The sequence below is a fragment of the Nicotiana tabacum genome, chromosome 14 (genome assembly GCF_000715075.1).
Source record: "Nicotiana tabacum cultivar K326 chromosome 14, ASM71507v2, whole genome shotgun sequence".
NCBI lineage: Eukaryota > Viridiplantae > Streptophyta > Magnoliopsida > Solanales > Solanaceae > Nicotiana > Nicotiana tabacum.
The window spans coordinates 92,854,260-92,869,563 of NC_134093.1; the positions used below are offsets into that span (position 1 = coordinate 92,854,260).

Sequence of the window (15,304 nt, forward strand, 5' to 3'; positions counted from 1 at the left end):
ATTATAGATGGTGACGTTAGTAATAGTCCCAACTCCCAAGAGCCAAAGTGAGTGCCACTTGCCACTTTGTTTTCATACGCTTAGATAACACGGTACAATTAAAACTATAATTGTCTCCAAACTGCTAAATATAAGTGAAACAATCCAATTTAATGGGTGCAAAAACGCGTAAAATTAGCAACACATCTCGGCAACACCAGTGAGTTAATTATTTTCTTGTTTGAAAAACAAAAAAACAACAAAAAAAGAAAGAGAAAAGAACTTCAAAGTCATATGCTGACTTGTCTTTCATGATTGCTACAATTTCCTATATATAGACGAGTATATGCCAGCAAATAGCAACAAACTATCTATCTCATTTCATTTCACTTACAATCTTTCTAAATCCTTCTTCTTTCTTCTTTCTCTCAAAAAACAATTTTCCAAGTTCATATTACCACCTTAAATTAGAGAAAGTCATTAATTTTCCAAACAACAGAAAAGATGAAGCTTTTATCAGAAAAAGCCACGTGTAATTCGCATGGACAAGACTCTTCATATTTCCTAGGATGGCAAGAGTACGAGAAGAATCCATACGATGAAAATCAGAATCCAAAAGGAATAATACAAATGGGACTTGCAGAGAATCAGGTAATTAGATAACACTAACCATATTTCCTATATATTCTGCTATTTAATTTGTATTTGCAGCTTCCCATTTCTTATTGTCGGATTTAATTACGATTAGACTTTTTTTTTTCCGATATTGACCCTGTATTTACCGTTATTTATTTTCTGTTTTGCAGCTTTCTTTTGATTTATTAGAGTCTTGGCTTGGTCAAAACCCAGACGCAGCTGGGTTTAAGAGAAATGGAGAGTCCATATTTAGAGAACTTGCTCTATTTCAAGATTACCACGGCCTTCCCGCTTTCAAAAATGTAAGTATCGTCTTCATATATATGAGTTTATTTAACTTATATATACTAATAATACAAAAGAATACAATTAATTGTCCATAAAAAGCGTTAGTAACAGTATTACACTAGAGCGGAGTTTACCCCGAAGAGTAGCGTATACATATTCCCTAGTTTAAAACAAAAAAAGAAAAAGTAATACTAGATAGATTATCCAATACTACATAGGAGTATTAAAATACGTCGATAGTACAAAAATTCATCACATTACTTATATTAAGAATATTCTCACTTAATTAGAGTGGCTATGAAATTATAAGGATAATAATCTCACATTTTAAGGTCACTTTTAATGCAGGCATTGGTTCAATTCATGGCTGAAATTAGAGGGAACAAAGTCACCTTTGATTCAAACAAGCTTGTCCTCACCGCCGGCGCAACTTCCGCAAATGAGACGCTCATGTTTTGCCTCGCCGACCGCGGCGATGCTTTTCTCCTTCCCACCCCATACTATCCTGGGTAAGTATTTAATTTACACCATCAGTATATTTTAACTTGTCGTAACAAATAATTAGTTGTAATGCACTTATCTTTAAACCACAAATTGATTCGTTACTTATAATTTTTGCATTGTTATAAGCAGATTTGATAGAGATCTCAAATGGAGAACTGGGGCTGAGATAGTGCCAATACAATGTACAAGTTCAAATGGCTTCAGAATTACAGAATCAGCTCTAGAAGAAGCATACAAAGAAGCCAAAAGTCGTAACCTTAGAGTAAAAGGAGTACTAGTAACGAACCCCTCGAACCCATTGGGCACAACATTAACACGAAATGAACTCGAATTACTTCTCAGCTTCGTCGATACAAAAGGTATCCATCTCATTAGTGACGAAATCTATTCAGGAACAGTTTTTTACTCGCCGAATTTCGTTAGTGTTATGGAAGTATTAATCGAAAAGAACTACATGTACACTGATGTTTGGGATCGAGTTCACATTGTCTATAGTCTTTCCAAAGATCTTGGCCTTCCCGGTTTTCGTGTTGGTGCAATTTACTCCAACGATGACGTTGTTGTATCTGCAGCTACTAAAATGTCCAGTTTCGGGTTAATTTCCTCACAAACTCAGTACCTTTTATCAGCCATGTTATCTGACAAGAAATTCACGAACAAATACATATCTGAAAATCAAAAGAGACTCAAGAAACGCCATGCAATGATGGTACGAGGTCTTCAAAGTGCAGGAATTAGTTGCCTTGAGAGCAATGCTGGTTTATTTTGTTGGGTAGATATGAGACATTTACTAAGTTCCAATACTTTTGAGGCAGAAATTGAGCTATGGAAAAAAATAGTTTATGAAGTTGGACTCAATATTTCGCCTGGATCGTCATGCCATTGTACAGAACCAGGGTGGTTTCGTGCATGTTTCGCTAACATGTCAGAAGATACGTTGAATCTTGCAATTCAACGTATCAAAAATTTTGTTAACTCCTCTGCTATCAGTACCGATGCTCATAGTAATCAGACTAACCAGAATACGAGTACAAATACAAAGAAGAAGTTATTCTCCAAGTGGGGTTTTCGACTATCGTTTAATGACAGAGAACGATAGTTCAGTGTGAACATTCCTTTGTCCGGATTAATTTTTTTTAACTCATCAATATTTTAGATGTTGAGTTTCCCAAAATCCTTTTGTTTTTCTTTTTGTATCAAAATTCTTTTTGTTTTTTGTATTTTTAGTGTATAGAGGAAGCACTCGGTCCATGTGATGGATGTGAAGTGGTCTATCATTATTTGTATACATCTTGAATATCGAATACATATACATGTGTGAATCTTCTTGAATTGTTCAACAAATTTGTTCATCATTTCCATCACATGATGATGGTCCCATATGATAGTAAAACACTGCATATGTTTATTTGATCCATTATTTATTTTAGAGTTCGGTTATTATACCTATGATTATTGGTTACGGGTGAATAAAAAATTTAATGGGAAAGATCGACACCTACATGGCAGCGGCGAAATGAACGGCAACGCAACATGTCATATCATGCCCAAGTTGGACGTTGGATGTTGGCCAACTTCCTTATTTTATTAAAATATATTATTCCTCAACCGACCTTTTCTAGTATGCAATAGGATGGAAGAGAGAAAAATCAGAAGATCTTCTTGGGTTCAATTAGTCGAGCTATGGTGCGCAAAGAAGTTCATTTGAATCCTATTAGTTGAAAATTTACATAGTATATACAAGGTTAAAATCGATTTCACACAAAAAAAAAATCGAACTATGAATTAAGTCATTAATGGATTTCGATTGACTCACAGGGCATTATATATATATATATATATATATATATATATATATATATATATATATATTTGTTAAGTGAATTGTTATATTTTTATCCGATTTTGAATGACTCTCGTATATGAGCTAGTTTTCTGCATTAAGTTAGATCAAACTTAATTTTCTTAACAACATCACATCTATTCCATTCTCTTATAACGTGTGTCTTGTCTTATCCTGGGGGCGGGGGGAAGGGGTAGGTTTACAAATTAAGGCGCAATTCTCTATCTGGGACTTTGCAATGAGAGTTAAAGGTATAGGAAAACGATAGGTTAAATACATTTGACTTCTTACTTTTTCTGGTTCTGAATCTTGAGTATGATCAGGTGCAGACAAATTTATGCGACCATCCATTTGCTGCCGAATGTTTCTTCACAATCGGTATGAATTACGTTCCTAAAAATTACTAGTAGTACTTCTTTTGAGTGTAACTAATATAATATTATAAAAGCTATTTTTACAATCAAATCACTTAGAAATTAATTGCAAATGTTCTTTTATAGCAAGTATAGATTCATAATCTCAAAACAAGGTAATGCTTGTTATAACAAGTAAAACTACACAAATAGAATAAAATCTTTTTTACAATATCAACAAAAATAAGTTAAAGAATTTCAATTATATGTACATTATTTCTTGAATAATTTGATTGTCTAATTTATCAGTGCACATAATTTAAACTTTAAGGTAAATTCTTTTGTTAATTGTCACGCGGACCTCATGACTCATGAGTTAGCAGTTCAATGCTTAGGTTGCGGTCAACTTTTTATACTCTATCTATTATTAACCTACTACTATTTGTTTCTTTTTGTTCTTTTTTATTATTATTGTATTATGATTTTTTTTTTCCACAGTCACATTATGCGATCGAATCATGTTATTCTTCACCAATTATTATTTTTTAAATATTAGAGAGAACAAACCAGACAAACTTGACAGTTATGGGCAGGTGAAAGAATTAAATAAAATAAACTTGTTGGTTGAAATTTTCAAATTCTAAATGCTGAATGAAATATTTATAATTGCTTCGGAATATTTTCTACCTCTCTTCTTATTGAATTATTAGAGAAATCTTCACGTTCGAAAGTTGTAGTACTTGCGGATATGATGGCTTGAAAGTTGCTTACCGTAGAAATGTCCAAATCCTATATTGAATTATTACGAGTGTACTGCTAGCTGTTTAATTAGCTACTATTTGATTTGATTAGAGGAACAAAGCTAAAATTAAAAGTTGATTTTAAGGGGTCATATCCTGTCTCTGCGATTGAAGGCAAAGACTCTTTCATTAGATTTGTTTCTTAGAAAGGATATTTCAGTAAATTATTTACTTTAGGGGTCATTGATACGCAAATTAGGAATTTAAATATAAGAATATTTGTTTACATAGTACATAATAATGCCAAGATTGTTATAAAGCGAATAAAAATACATGGTAAGGTTATACAACAATTACTTACTTTAGCATTTTTATTTTTTGTGTTAACCTATTCTAATTTATGCATTGTTATTTTAAGAGATTTTCTGTTGCATCAGATACAACAAACAATTTACAAGGCTAATTATTAATGTTGTACAACAATTATGTGGTAGCTAGTAATATTATTAGACAACCAACCAAATATTGCATTACTCGTGCGAAATTTTAGGTATGACTTTCAATTTTTTTCTTTTTTTGCTAGTAACAGGAATCGTTTTTCAATCGTTTATTACTTGCGACTTGTAAGAATGGAACGCACTACTAGAAAACTGTCAAAAACCGTCCAAAGTATACCGACGATTTCGTCGGAAGAGAAAACCGACCGACGTCGGTCAGAAAATAAAAGTGTAATTTGGTCGCAAAAGTCAAATAACCAATTTCAATTAATTTTACCGACCACCATCGGTCGGTAAATGTGATCCCATAATATCGAAATACGGTATCATCTGACACATTTTACATTTCTGACCGAAATCGGTCTAAATATGGTCAATATTTGACCAAAAGCTGGTCAAACTTGCGTATTACGTACGAAAAAAATGTTAAAATAAAATAAGATCCTCATTTCCGACCGATATCGGTCGAAATAGTGAATTAACTTTTATCCTGCCCAGGTTCGATTTTATTTTTTCATAACTAATATAATTTTTCAAAAATAATTGATGAAGTTTTCGATCGATATCGGTCGGTATTAGTATTCAAACATTTATAGATTATTGATTTGATCTACACATATATATATATATATATATATATATATATATATATATATATATATATATATATATATATATATATATATATATATATATATATATATATATATATATATATATATATATATATATATATATATATATATATATATATATATATATCATGGAATTTGACTAAGTATATGTTGTTGTTGCTACAACTTAAGTGTTAATATAGCACTACATCTCATAGCACTATACATTTTGCTTTGAAATGTGTTCTAGCGTGTTGGATGTCGATACTTAAACTCTATCGCTCACACATTGAAACTCAATAATTAATTTATTAAGGCCGTCAGTATGCCCGAGCATCTTGTCAGTTAAAATCAACAGTTATGCATGTTCTAGGTTAAATAAAGTGATAAAAATATATCCTAGGTTAATCGAATATAATTGAATTTCCAATTGATCCACTAGTCAAGTATCCGAACAAAGTACTAATCACCACCAGCTGGATCGCATCCATCTAGATTACAGCCACACGAATCGCAGCAGGGGTCTGGATCGCAGTAAGGGTCTAGATCGCATACATCTTCATCAGCGACCCCGTCTCCCTCTCCACGGAGTTCGTCTCCTAGCGTTTCTCGACTTCACCTTCGGGATAGTAGCGCTGAGCCAGATGTCTCCCCTTCTACGCACGCTTCAGATACACCGGAGGATGATGATCCAAATGCGGTGCGGTATGATCATTATCATAGGATGATCATTAGGACTGAGGGCAATGGGTAAGATTTATTTATTACTTCTTTGTTTTTGCTGAATTATAATAGCTAGTCCTGTTTATTTAATGTAATTGCTACATTGCAGGTTCATACCAAGTCATCAGACTACAAAGATAATCACTGAATCTCTTGGCCGGTTGTATGATGCATCCTATGTGGCATGGAGTGATTTTTCACCAGAGCTCGTGGAGCAAATTTTCAACCAATTTAAGGTTATAATACAATTCTTATCTATTTAAGCATTATATTAACAATATTTTTATCTAACGTTACACATTTTATTTGCGGACTAAGTGCGCATGGAAGGATCGGTATAACAATGTCATTCTTGCAAATTTTGAGTTCAAATGTCGTAAAAGGCTATCTGATTTCTTCTGTTCTGCTCGGAAGAAAAACAAGAAGACTTCATGGGTTCTACCATATTTATGGGAGGATTTACTGAGGCAGTGGGCCAATGCGATTCGAGAAGAAGAGTGAACAGGAAAAGAAGGCCTGAGCATCTGAGAAGGGTGGCTCTTTGCAATGCATGGGTGCAAGGAGTATGGGGACTACGAGGAGACTATTGGTAATTCCTTAAAGCATTTAAATTTAATTTTATCGAACTATATTTATTTTAATGTAGTTAACATATTTTATTATATTTGTAGGAAAAACATATGGGAGGAAGCTGACTCACGATGAGTTCTTCATGGAGAATCACATCCGGAAGAAGAAGTCACCGACAGATGCAAGTAGATGGGTCGAGGACCGGGCGGAGACTACATATGCAAGTTTCATACCTACTATAACTTAAAATTAATATTTATAATATTATATAGTTAATAATTTTCTATCTTCTAAATAAAGGGTCGTTATAAGACTAATGTGGAGGAGTACAGTCAGAGATTGCCACCGAATGAGCAAGGCGACCCACCTTCCATTTCAGACAAAGAAGCGCAGAAGATTTGGTTGGATGTTGTCGGTGGTCCTAAAATGGGGATAGCATACGGCATTCCAGAGAGATCATTTCGGCGCTACATGGCTGGATTGCAAGGTATAGGGATTTTCTCAGGGCGAGACACTTGATAGGTCGACTCTCTCGGTTATGGAAAAAAAGATCGCAAAGCTAGCAGCAGAGCTTGAAGAGGCAAATGCTAGAGAAGAAAAGAGAGATAAACAACTTGATAGCCTCCAAGGTCATCTAGAAAAGAGGGACCAACAATTTAATGTCCTTCAAGGTCAGTTGGCCAATCTTCTTGCTAGTGGTGTTTCCCGATTCCCTAGTCTCGTGAGTTTTCCCCAGATGCTAATCCTTCTCGTCGTGATCCTTCGAACCATGCCAACGATTAAGCTTCTAGTAGTGGAGATTGAGATGATGCAGTACAAAACACTCCTTGAATGGTGTGTATTGCTAAACAAAGTCTTGAACTTGTGAATATTTAGTTGGAATAGTTTTGAATGGTGATTGTATTGTTGATATTATATTGTTGATATTCTTTTGTTGATATTGTTTTATTATTGAACATTTGTATTATTGTTGGCATTGTTGTTGTGGTTGGTGTTGTTTAATTATTGTTGTTATTAGCGTTGTTATTGTGGTAGGCGTTGGTTAATTGTTGTTTGTTGGTTAATTGTGAATGAATGGCAGCATTGTAATACTGCCATTATAGGATTGTAATTGGCAAGTGGTGTAGCTTAAAAGTAGACATATTCTGCCAGGTTTCTTTCCAGAAAAGCGACCGATTTCCGACCTATTTCGGTCAGAATTCTCATATTAAAAGCCCAAAAATTCATAATTACTGATCGAAGTCGGTCGGTAATTTTAATGTGTAATCTAGCAAAAATTTAAAATTACCGACCGATGTCGGTCGGAAATAACCTTTATTTTTATTTTTTTAATGATGTCCGACCCATTTCGGTCGGTATGTTAAAATTTAAAAAGAAATGTAAAATAATCTCATTATTATATTTTAGACCAAAATCGGTCGCTATTTCAAAAAATAAATAAAAAATAATTTACATATTACAGACCGATTTCGGCTGGTATATTTATTTTTCCAACAAAATTGTCAGATAAAGTGGTCGAACTTTGGTTGAAATAACCGACCACTTCGGTCGAAAATTGCGACAGTCTACGGTCGTTACACTTTAGCGATCACTGTTTTTTCGACGAATTAAAATCGATCGTATTTTTCTATGTTTCCGATTGATTTCGGTCGATTTTCATGGATGGTGTTTGGCAGTTTTCTAAGAGTGAACCTTAGTTGGAATTGAGTGGGAAAGAAGATAAAAAATTAATGGTAGAAACAATAAGCTACTCGAACAGAAAATTTATGATGTACAATAGTATTATTTTAATTTCTAACAAACAATCGTCGTTTCTTTCTTCTTCTTCTTCTTCTCTTTTTTTTTTTTTGGGGTCATTGAGACTATGTGTAGCCAAAACCGTTTGAATTAGTTGGTGGAATTATTCCATGTCAATAAGACTACGAAGTATGAAAGTAAAGAATTTTCCCCGAATACAAATTAAACAATTCGATATCAGGCAATATTTTTCAATATAATCATGATCGTCATTAAGAAATACCAAGAAAAGAAAGTACCCCATTTTCAGCAACATCAAAAATATATCATATAAAGAATCCAATGAGATTCAACAAATAAAGAATTAGTAATAAGGATCTCATATCGCTATATTTTATATAGATATCTCCCTTGAGAAGCGGCTAATAGCCTAATAGTTTATAACTCTATCTTGGTCCTGGTATTTCTGATTACATATAATGAGGTTGGTAGCTTTGAACAAAAGGTTGAAATAATAGAAATAATGCAAGTAGGATTTTTGAACTATTTCCATGATTATGTTGACTCTATGCATGTGCCGAAACGAAATAAAATGCTTATAATTGCGTGCCATAATGATATGCTTCTCGTTATACTAATAACTAACCAATTAAATGTATAGTCGTTACGGGTTTTTTAGTTGTGATTCATTGAGCATATCTGATTCTGGACAGTCGTTAAATCATAATTTAACAAACTGATCATTAAATAGTATCTACAATTCCCTTTTCTTTTCTTTTTCGGAGGAGGGTGGTGGACCGGGGTGGATGCAGCTTGTCGGTACCAAAAACCTAATATATATAGTTTAAATTTATATGTAAAAATTCACTATAATTGCAATAAATATTACAAGTGGATATGAACTCATGCAACAATAGCTATACATCAGTCTCAAACAAATATATGAATCCATAATGTTAAAAATATAGTAGGTTTAACAAGAAGAAACTTAAAAATTGAACTCATAGAACTTAAATCCTGGATTCGATTCGGGATATATCTATCAAGAGTTAGATGACTACTTTTCCCTATGGTCACATTTGCCTTTCTCCTACGGAAAGGATCAAGATAATATCAGGAGGAAGGGGTGAAAGTTCCAAACGTACAGTTATAGGAATTCCTGCATTAACCTTTGTATATCGAATGTTTACCTTTTGGTGAGCAAACTATTAGTCAACAAACATATGATGCTAATGAATTGGCTTTACAAGATAAAACATGTTTAAACATTTCGGGACACAAATAACTTTGATTAGTAGAGTTGTTTCGTGTGAGGACATGGATTTCTAACACCAGATTTAGACACTAAATATTTTAGGCTGACAAATAAGCTCATTAATTTTTCAAATTATTACTCTCACTTCTTATAAATAGTTACCTAAAATTATCTTGTATATGGTCTGATAGTGGAAAAGATCTTTCACACTATAGTGTATAGAAGTTAATTAGCAACCAAAGTTTTTGGATTATTTGTGGAGTACCTAGGAGTTCTTGTATTTTCTATTCTTAGATTTCTATTATTATCTGATGTCTCTGCTTTTTTTGTTTCTTTTGCTCCGGTTATGTTATTTCTTTGGCCAGGGGCATACGCATGAATTTTTGTAAGCGGTGTCGAAATTTATAGAAGAACAGAAATAATAACTTTAATTATCAATCTTTTGGACAAAAAATAGCCTTAGTTTGTTGATTTTGTTGAGTCTTAAGTTTGAAAAGGTTCTGAGTTCAATTCTACTTAATTACTTTTTAACCACAAAGACTCTCTCACATATTTGCCAAAAGAAAAATGTGTTAGTTGAGGTTCAAACCTTTGACCTCCTAGAGCAAACTCAAACACATAACCAACACACAAAGAGACAATTTATGTCAAATGGTGTCATTTTTTCTTACTTATCCATTTCTCACAGTATTAATACATATATTTAGTAAAGTTTTCTGAAGAAGCGGTGCCGCGTGACACCGCTTCATCAAACATGCATCTGCCCCTGTCTATGGTTGTGGTTATTGCTTCTCTTTACATGGATTCTTCTCTTTACCTGTCTTTCTTCAGCCAAGGATTCGGAAACAGTCTCTCTATCTTCACACGGTAGGGATAACGTTTGCGTACATATTACCCTCCCCAAATTCCACTTGCAAGACCGCAGAGGGTATATTATTGTTGTTGTTGTGGAGTACCTAGGAGTCTAGGATTAGGCAATACATGACAATTATATCTGACTGAATGGTATGGCATTTCATGTGGGTTTCACATGAGTAGGTCATGCAAGAACATGCAGAGGAACATTGAAACACCTGCACAATAATTTTTCCTAGTGCTGTAAGTAGGTTGGATATTAGGGATTTTCCCTTGTGCTTCATTCAAGAAGTTAAAACTCCTATGTCCATTTGCACTTCGTAGTAGACAATGTTGGCCAATTTAGAGTACTGAACATGACGCTTTGTCTCACCTTGTAAACTACATTTGACCCTACGTCCCTTACATCTAGATTTAATTATATATTTTAGGACAAAAATAGGTTATATAACATTTGTACCAGATTATATTGTTCTTGTTTCAGACGTCAAGTCCATAAACTTAGCTTGAGCGAAGAAATAACGAATAGAGGATAAAAGGGGACCAAAGGAGAATTGGTTGGACATAAAGTAGAATTCTTAATTTTGAATATTCATATAGAGACATATATTAGTAGTATTTTTTCTGTGAAATAATATTACTAATAACTTAGTAAACCGAGTAAGTGACCAAATGAGTTGACGCGCTTATTTACACATTACAATCCCGATTGAAAAAATATTTCATAATAAGTGTGAGACCGAGAATTAGGGTAGATAGTTAGTAGGTAATCGAGTGTATTTCTTCTCCATACTAGTAGTATTATTACTGTATTTTCTGATTCTTAATTTTTTATTATTTCATGTTGCCTTCGCTTCGGTTTTCTTATTATCTTATTTTCTGATTTTTAGATTTCTATTACTACATGTTGCCTCTTTCACGCCGGTTATCTTATTATCTTGTTCTTGTTATTGCCTGTTGCTACTGTTTTATTTTTTTATTTTTCCTGAGCCGAGTATCTATATGAAACATCTTCTGTACCTTCATAATGTAAGAATAAGATCTACGTACAAACTATCATTTCTGAACCTAACTTATAAAATTACATTGGATTTTTTGTCAATATCACATAACATCATCGAGAACTCCTAACATATAAAATTTACTCACGTATAGTTCTGAGTTCTCATTGTTCGAGGAATACAGGCCTAAGGAAGATTTGTTTGAAGCACCTTGGTTCCCAGATTCATGGAATCCTAAATTTTTTATTTTTCTCCCATCTCAAAAAATGGACCACTGCAGTCTGCACATCACCGTTCTCAAAGTTCCTCAGATCCAACAACAACAACAAGAAAAAAGATGTTTAAATAAAGGACACTAGCGATATTCTCACTGGATCATACGTAGCCTCAGGGGTCGAAATACCGGGGATTTGCAGTCGTACCCTATATTTGTGTCACCTTTTAACTTGTACTCTATTTTTTAAAATTATTGATTTGGTAGTCATCTCACAAAAAATTCGTAATAATATGACAATTACACCCCTGACAAAAGATATAAAACGATCTCCTCCTCTCCTCTCAGCAACTTTATAAAAAATCAGAAACTTGTCCGGATTCATCTTCAGAATCACACTTACATGAAGTTGTTTCACCTTGAAGCTAAAACTTCATGCTACAAGTTGTTTCATGTTGAAGTTAAAACTTCATGCTAATATAGCATGAAGTTTTTTCACATTGAAGCTAAAATTTCATGCTAATGCATGCTGAAGTTATTTATCCTGCAGTCTACAGTTTTGCCATAGATTTTATCTGAAACTTCAGACTAAACATGCTGAAGTTATTTAGTTCATTTGATAAACTTCATACTAAACATGCTTAAGTTATTTAGTTCATTTGCTAAAACTTCAGACTAAACATGCTTAAGTTATTTTGTTCATTTGCTAAAACTTCAGACTAAACATGCTTAATTAAGTTATTTAGTTCATTTGCTAAAACTTCAGACTAAACATGCTTAAATATTTTTAGTTCATTTGCTAAAACTTCAAAACTAAACATGCTTTAGTTTTTGTCTTGTAGTATGTAATTTTCTAACGAGTTTTTGCTAATGTATGATAAAGTTATTTAGTTCATTTGCTAAAATTTCAGACAAAACATGCTGAAGTTATTTAGTTCATTTGCTAAAATTTCAGACTAAACATGCTGAAATTTTTTAGTTCATTTGCTAAAATTTCAGACTAAACATGCTGAAGTTTTTTAGTTTATTTGCTAAAACTTCACACTAAACATGCTTAAGTTTTTGTCTTGCAGTATATAATTTTTCAAAGAGTTTTTGCTAATGCATGCTGAAATTATTTAGTTTATTTGCTAAAATTTCATACCAAAACATGCTGAAGTTTTGTAACGCAATCTACAGTTTTGTCCTAAGTTTTGTCCGAAACTTCAGTCTAAACAAGCTGAAGTTTTTTAGTTTATTTGCTAAAACTTCAGCCTAAACATGCTTAAAATTTTGTCTTGCAGTTTGTCAATAGTCTTTTATTAAAGAAGGGCAAAATCGTCTTTTTAAAATGCTTTTAACAAAAAAAAATGGATACAAATGCAAACGAAAAAATAAAACGGATATAAGTTAATTGATTTAACAAAAAATGGGTACAAACTTTTCTCACTTTATCACGATTACTTGATATAATATTTCCACTTTAGTAAAATGTTTAACCATTGTAAGTTAATAGAATTTGGTTTAAACACTCCAAAAAAATAAAATTGTACCCTCCCAAAGACAAAAACGCATGTCATATTCTTATGAGGACCCTGCCTATGATAAGAGGCCTAATCCTTTTCAACAAGCCCAATAAAGGAAGCCTATTTCTATTTGAAGTGGCCTAGCTTTCCCTTCTATCCATGAAGGATTACGAGTTCACTCTTGACATACGTTTGGCCAGCCCACGAAATAGCACAAAATAGACCACCTTCTTATGAGTGAAGTGCACCAATAGCCATTTTTAACTCTGCTATCAAAAATATATCCATAATTTATAATATATTTAAAGATTAATCAATTTATCCAAACTTTAGGTCTAAGTATTCTGAATTTTTGTATCCAAAATTTTTGAGTTGCTTGATCACATCCAATTCACCCCCAAGTTAGGAAAGATAAAACGGTCGTTACAATAATAAAACCCGAGTCGGGGTCGAACCTCAAAGACTTTAGATGGAGTGTTATGGTAAACACTTAAGTGAGCAACTTGAAATAACTCATCTCCCATTTGGCCATAGATTTTGTCAAGTTTTTCCAAAAACAATTAGCAAAACATGTTTGTTTATAAATTTTATCCATGTTTTGGCAAATTTTGAAAATAAACTTTTCAAATCCCAAAGCTAGCTCTACACCTGTTTTTGGCCCAAAATATTACTGTTGAAATTTTTAACAATTTTAAAAATCAACCTAAAATTTTTTATTTTATAAAAAAATACACCATCTATTATGACTCAACTAATCCACCAGTTAATCACTATCATTTTCGTTTGGACCGATGGATCTTGTAATATTATTGTAATTTGACGAACTATAGTGGTTAAGAATTGTGTTATTAGCGGTTGATATTAAAATATCATGTTATGGTTTTATGATAGTGTATTATGATTTTTTTTATAAAAATGATAATTTTGTGCCAAACTTATCTATGTTCAGGACTATAGTTTGTGATAATGATAATGAATGGCATTGACGAAAGTTCTGCATATACAAGATTAGCAAATTTATTTGTTTTGTATTGTTGGGTACTTTATTTATAGTTTTTAGAACTTATGGGTATAAGTTACATTTCATGTTTATCCAAAAAAGATGAAATATGTTTTAAAAAATTATGTCCAAACAGATTTACATCTTCAAACCAAATTTTACCGAAATTAATTTTTTAAAAATAAATTTTGGAATCTATGATCAAACGCTAGCTAAATTTATCTTTCAGGCAAAGGTAGGTATCAATTTCACTAATTAAACTACTAAGATTTGTGACTAGGCTAGCAAACAAGTAATAGGTGTAAGTAGTGTCTCATTTTTAATTCCTAATTCATTATCTTATATACCACAATCTTCATGTAATTGTTCATAATCTATATTATTATGAGGCGATGTTTCAGAAATATTTGTTAAGTCATTTATATTACTACCAGAAGTTGAAGTAGCACTTTTTTCTTCTATTTTTCTAATTACCCCGATTAGCAACCCTATTATAAATTTATTTTGCAGCATTAAACATATTGTGAAAATTTAGCTACTAAAATTTAAAACTAATAAAAATTAAATATGCAAATAAAAAATTAATTAAGAGAAAAGGTTGAAACGACTATACCGAATTACGCAATAAATTGAACACTTGATGAATTTTGAAGTCTTGATTTCGTAACTCCGACATTACCACAAATGAACTTGCTCGTTAGTCGTTACTACTCCAACTTTTTTAAGGTTCAATTCTTCAAAGTTCAAATAACACCACAAATAGAATTCAAAAAAAAAATGAGAGCCAAATAGTTGATAGCAATTTAGGAGAGGAATGAGAATGACAATTGAGAATTTGAGATTTGAGAATTGAGAGATAAGTGAAAAAATAAAGAGGGGGAGTGTCTATTTATAATTTTTCAAAGGGTTACATTAATAAATAATAAAGGTATTACTATTTTAAAAAAAAGCCCCAAAAGAGCTATTTTGCAAATCAGGCCGTTGGGCAAC

General features: G+C 32.5%; 1 protein-coding gene across 1 annotated transcript; it reads left to right on the forward strand.

Annotated features, from left to right (window-relative positions):
- The first annotated feature begins 329 nt into the window (after window positions 1–329).
- LOC107773178 (1-aminocyclopropane-1-carboxylate synthase 3-like) lies at window positions 330–2,740 on the forward strand. The gene is made up of 4 exons (XM_075229752.1): window positions 330–630; window positions 786–917; window positions 1,252–1,412; window positions 1,537–2,740. Exons 1-4 carry the CDS (start codon window positions 484–486, stop codon window positions 2,504–2,506), a joined length of 1,410 nt encoding a protein of 469 aa, XP_075085853.1. The 5' UTR covers window positions 330–483; the 3' UTR covers window positions 2,507–2,740.
- Window positions 2,741–15,304: the final 12,564 nt, after the last annotated feature.

Coding starts and splice junctions, on each gene's coding strand:
- LOC107773178 (XM_075229752.1), top strand. CDS start 484: ATGAAGCTTTTATCAGAAAAAGCCACGTGTAATTCGCATGGACAAGAC. Junction 918..1,251: donor GCCTTCCCGCTTTCAAAAAT/GTAAGTATCGTC, acceptor CTTTTAATGCAG/GCATTGGTTCAATTCATGGC. Junction 1,413..1,536: donor CCCACCCCATACTATCCTGG/GTAAGTATTTAA, acceptor TGTTATAAGCAG/ATTTGATAGAGATCTCAAAT.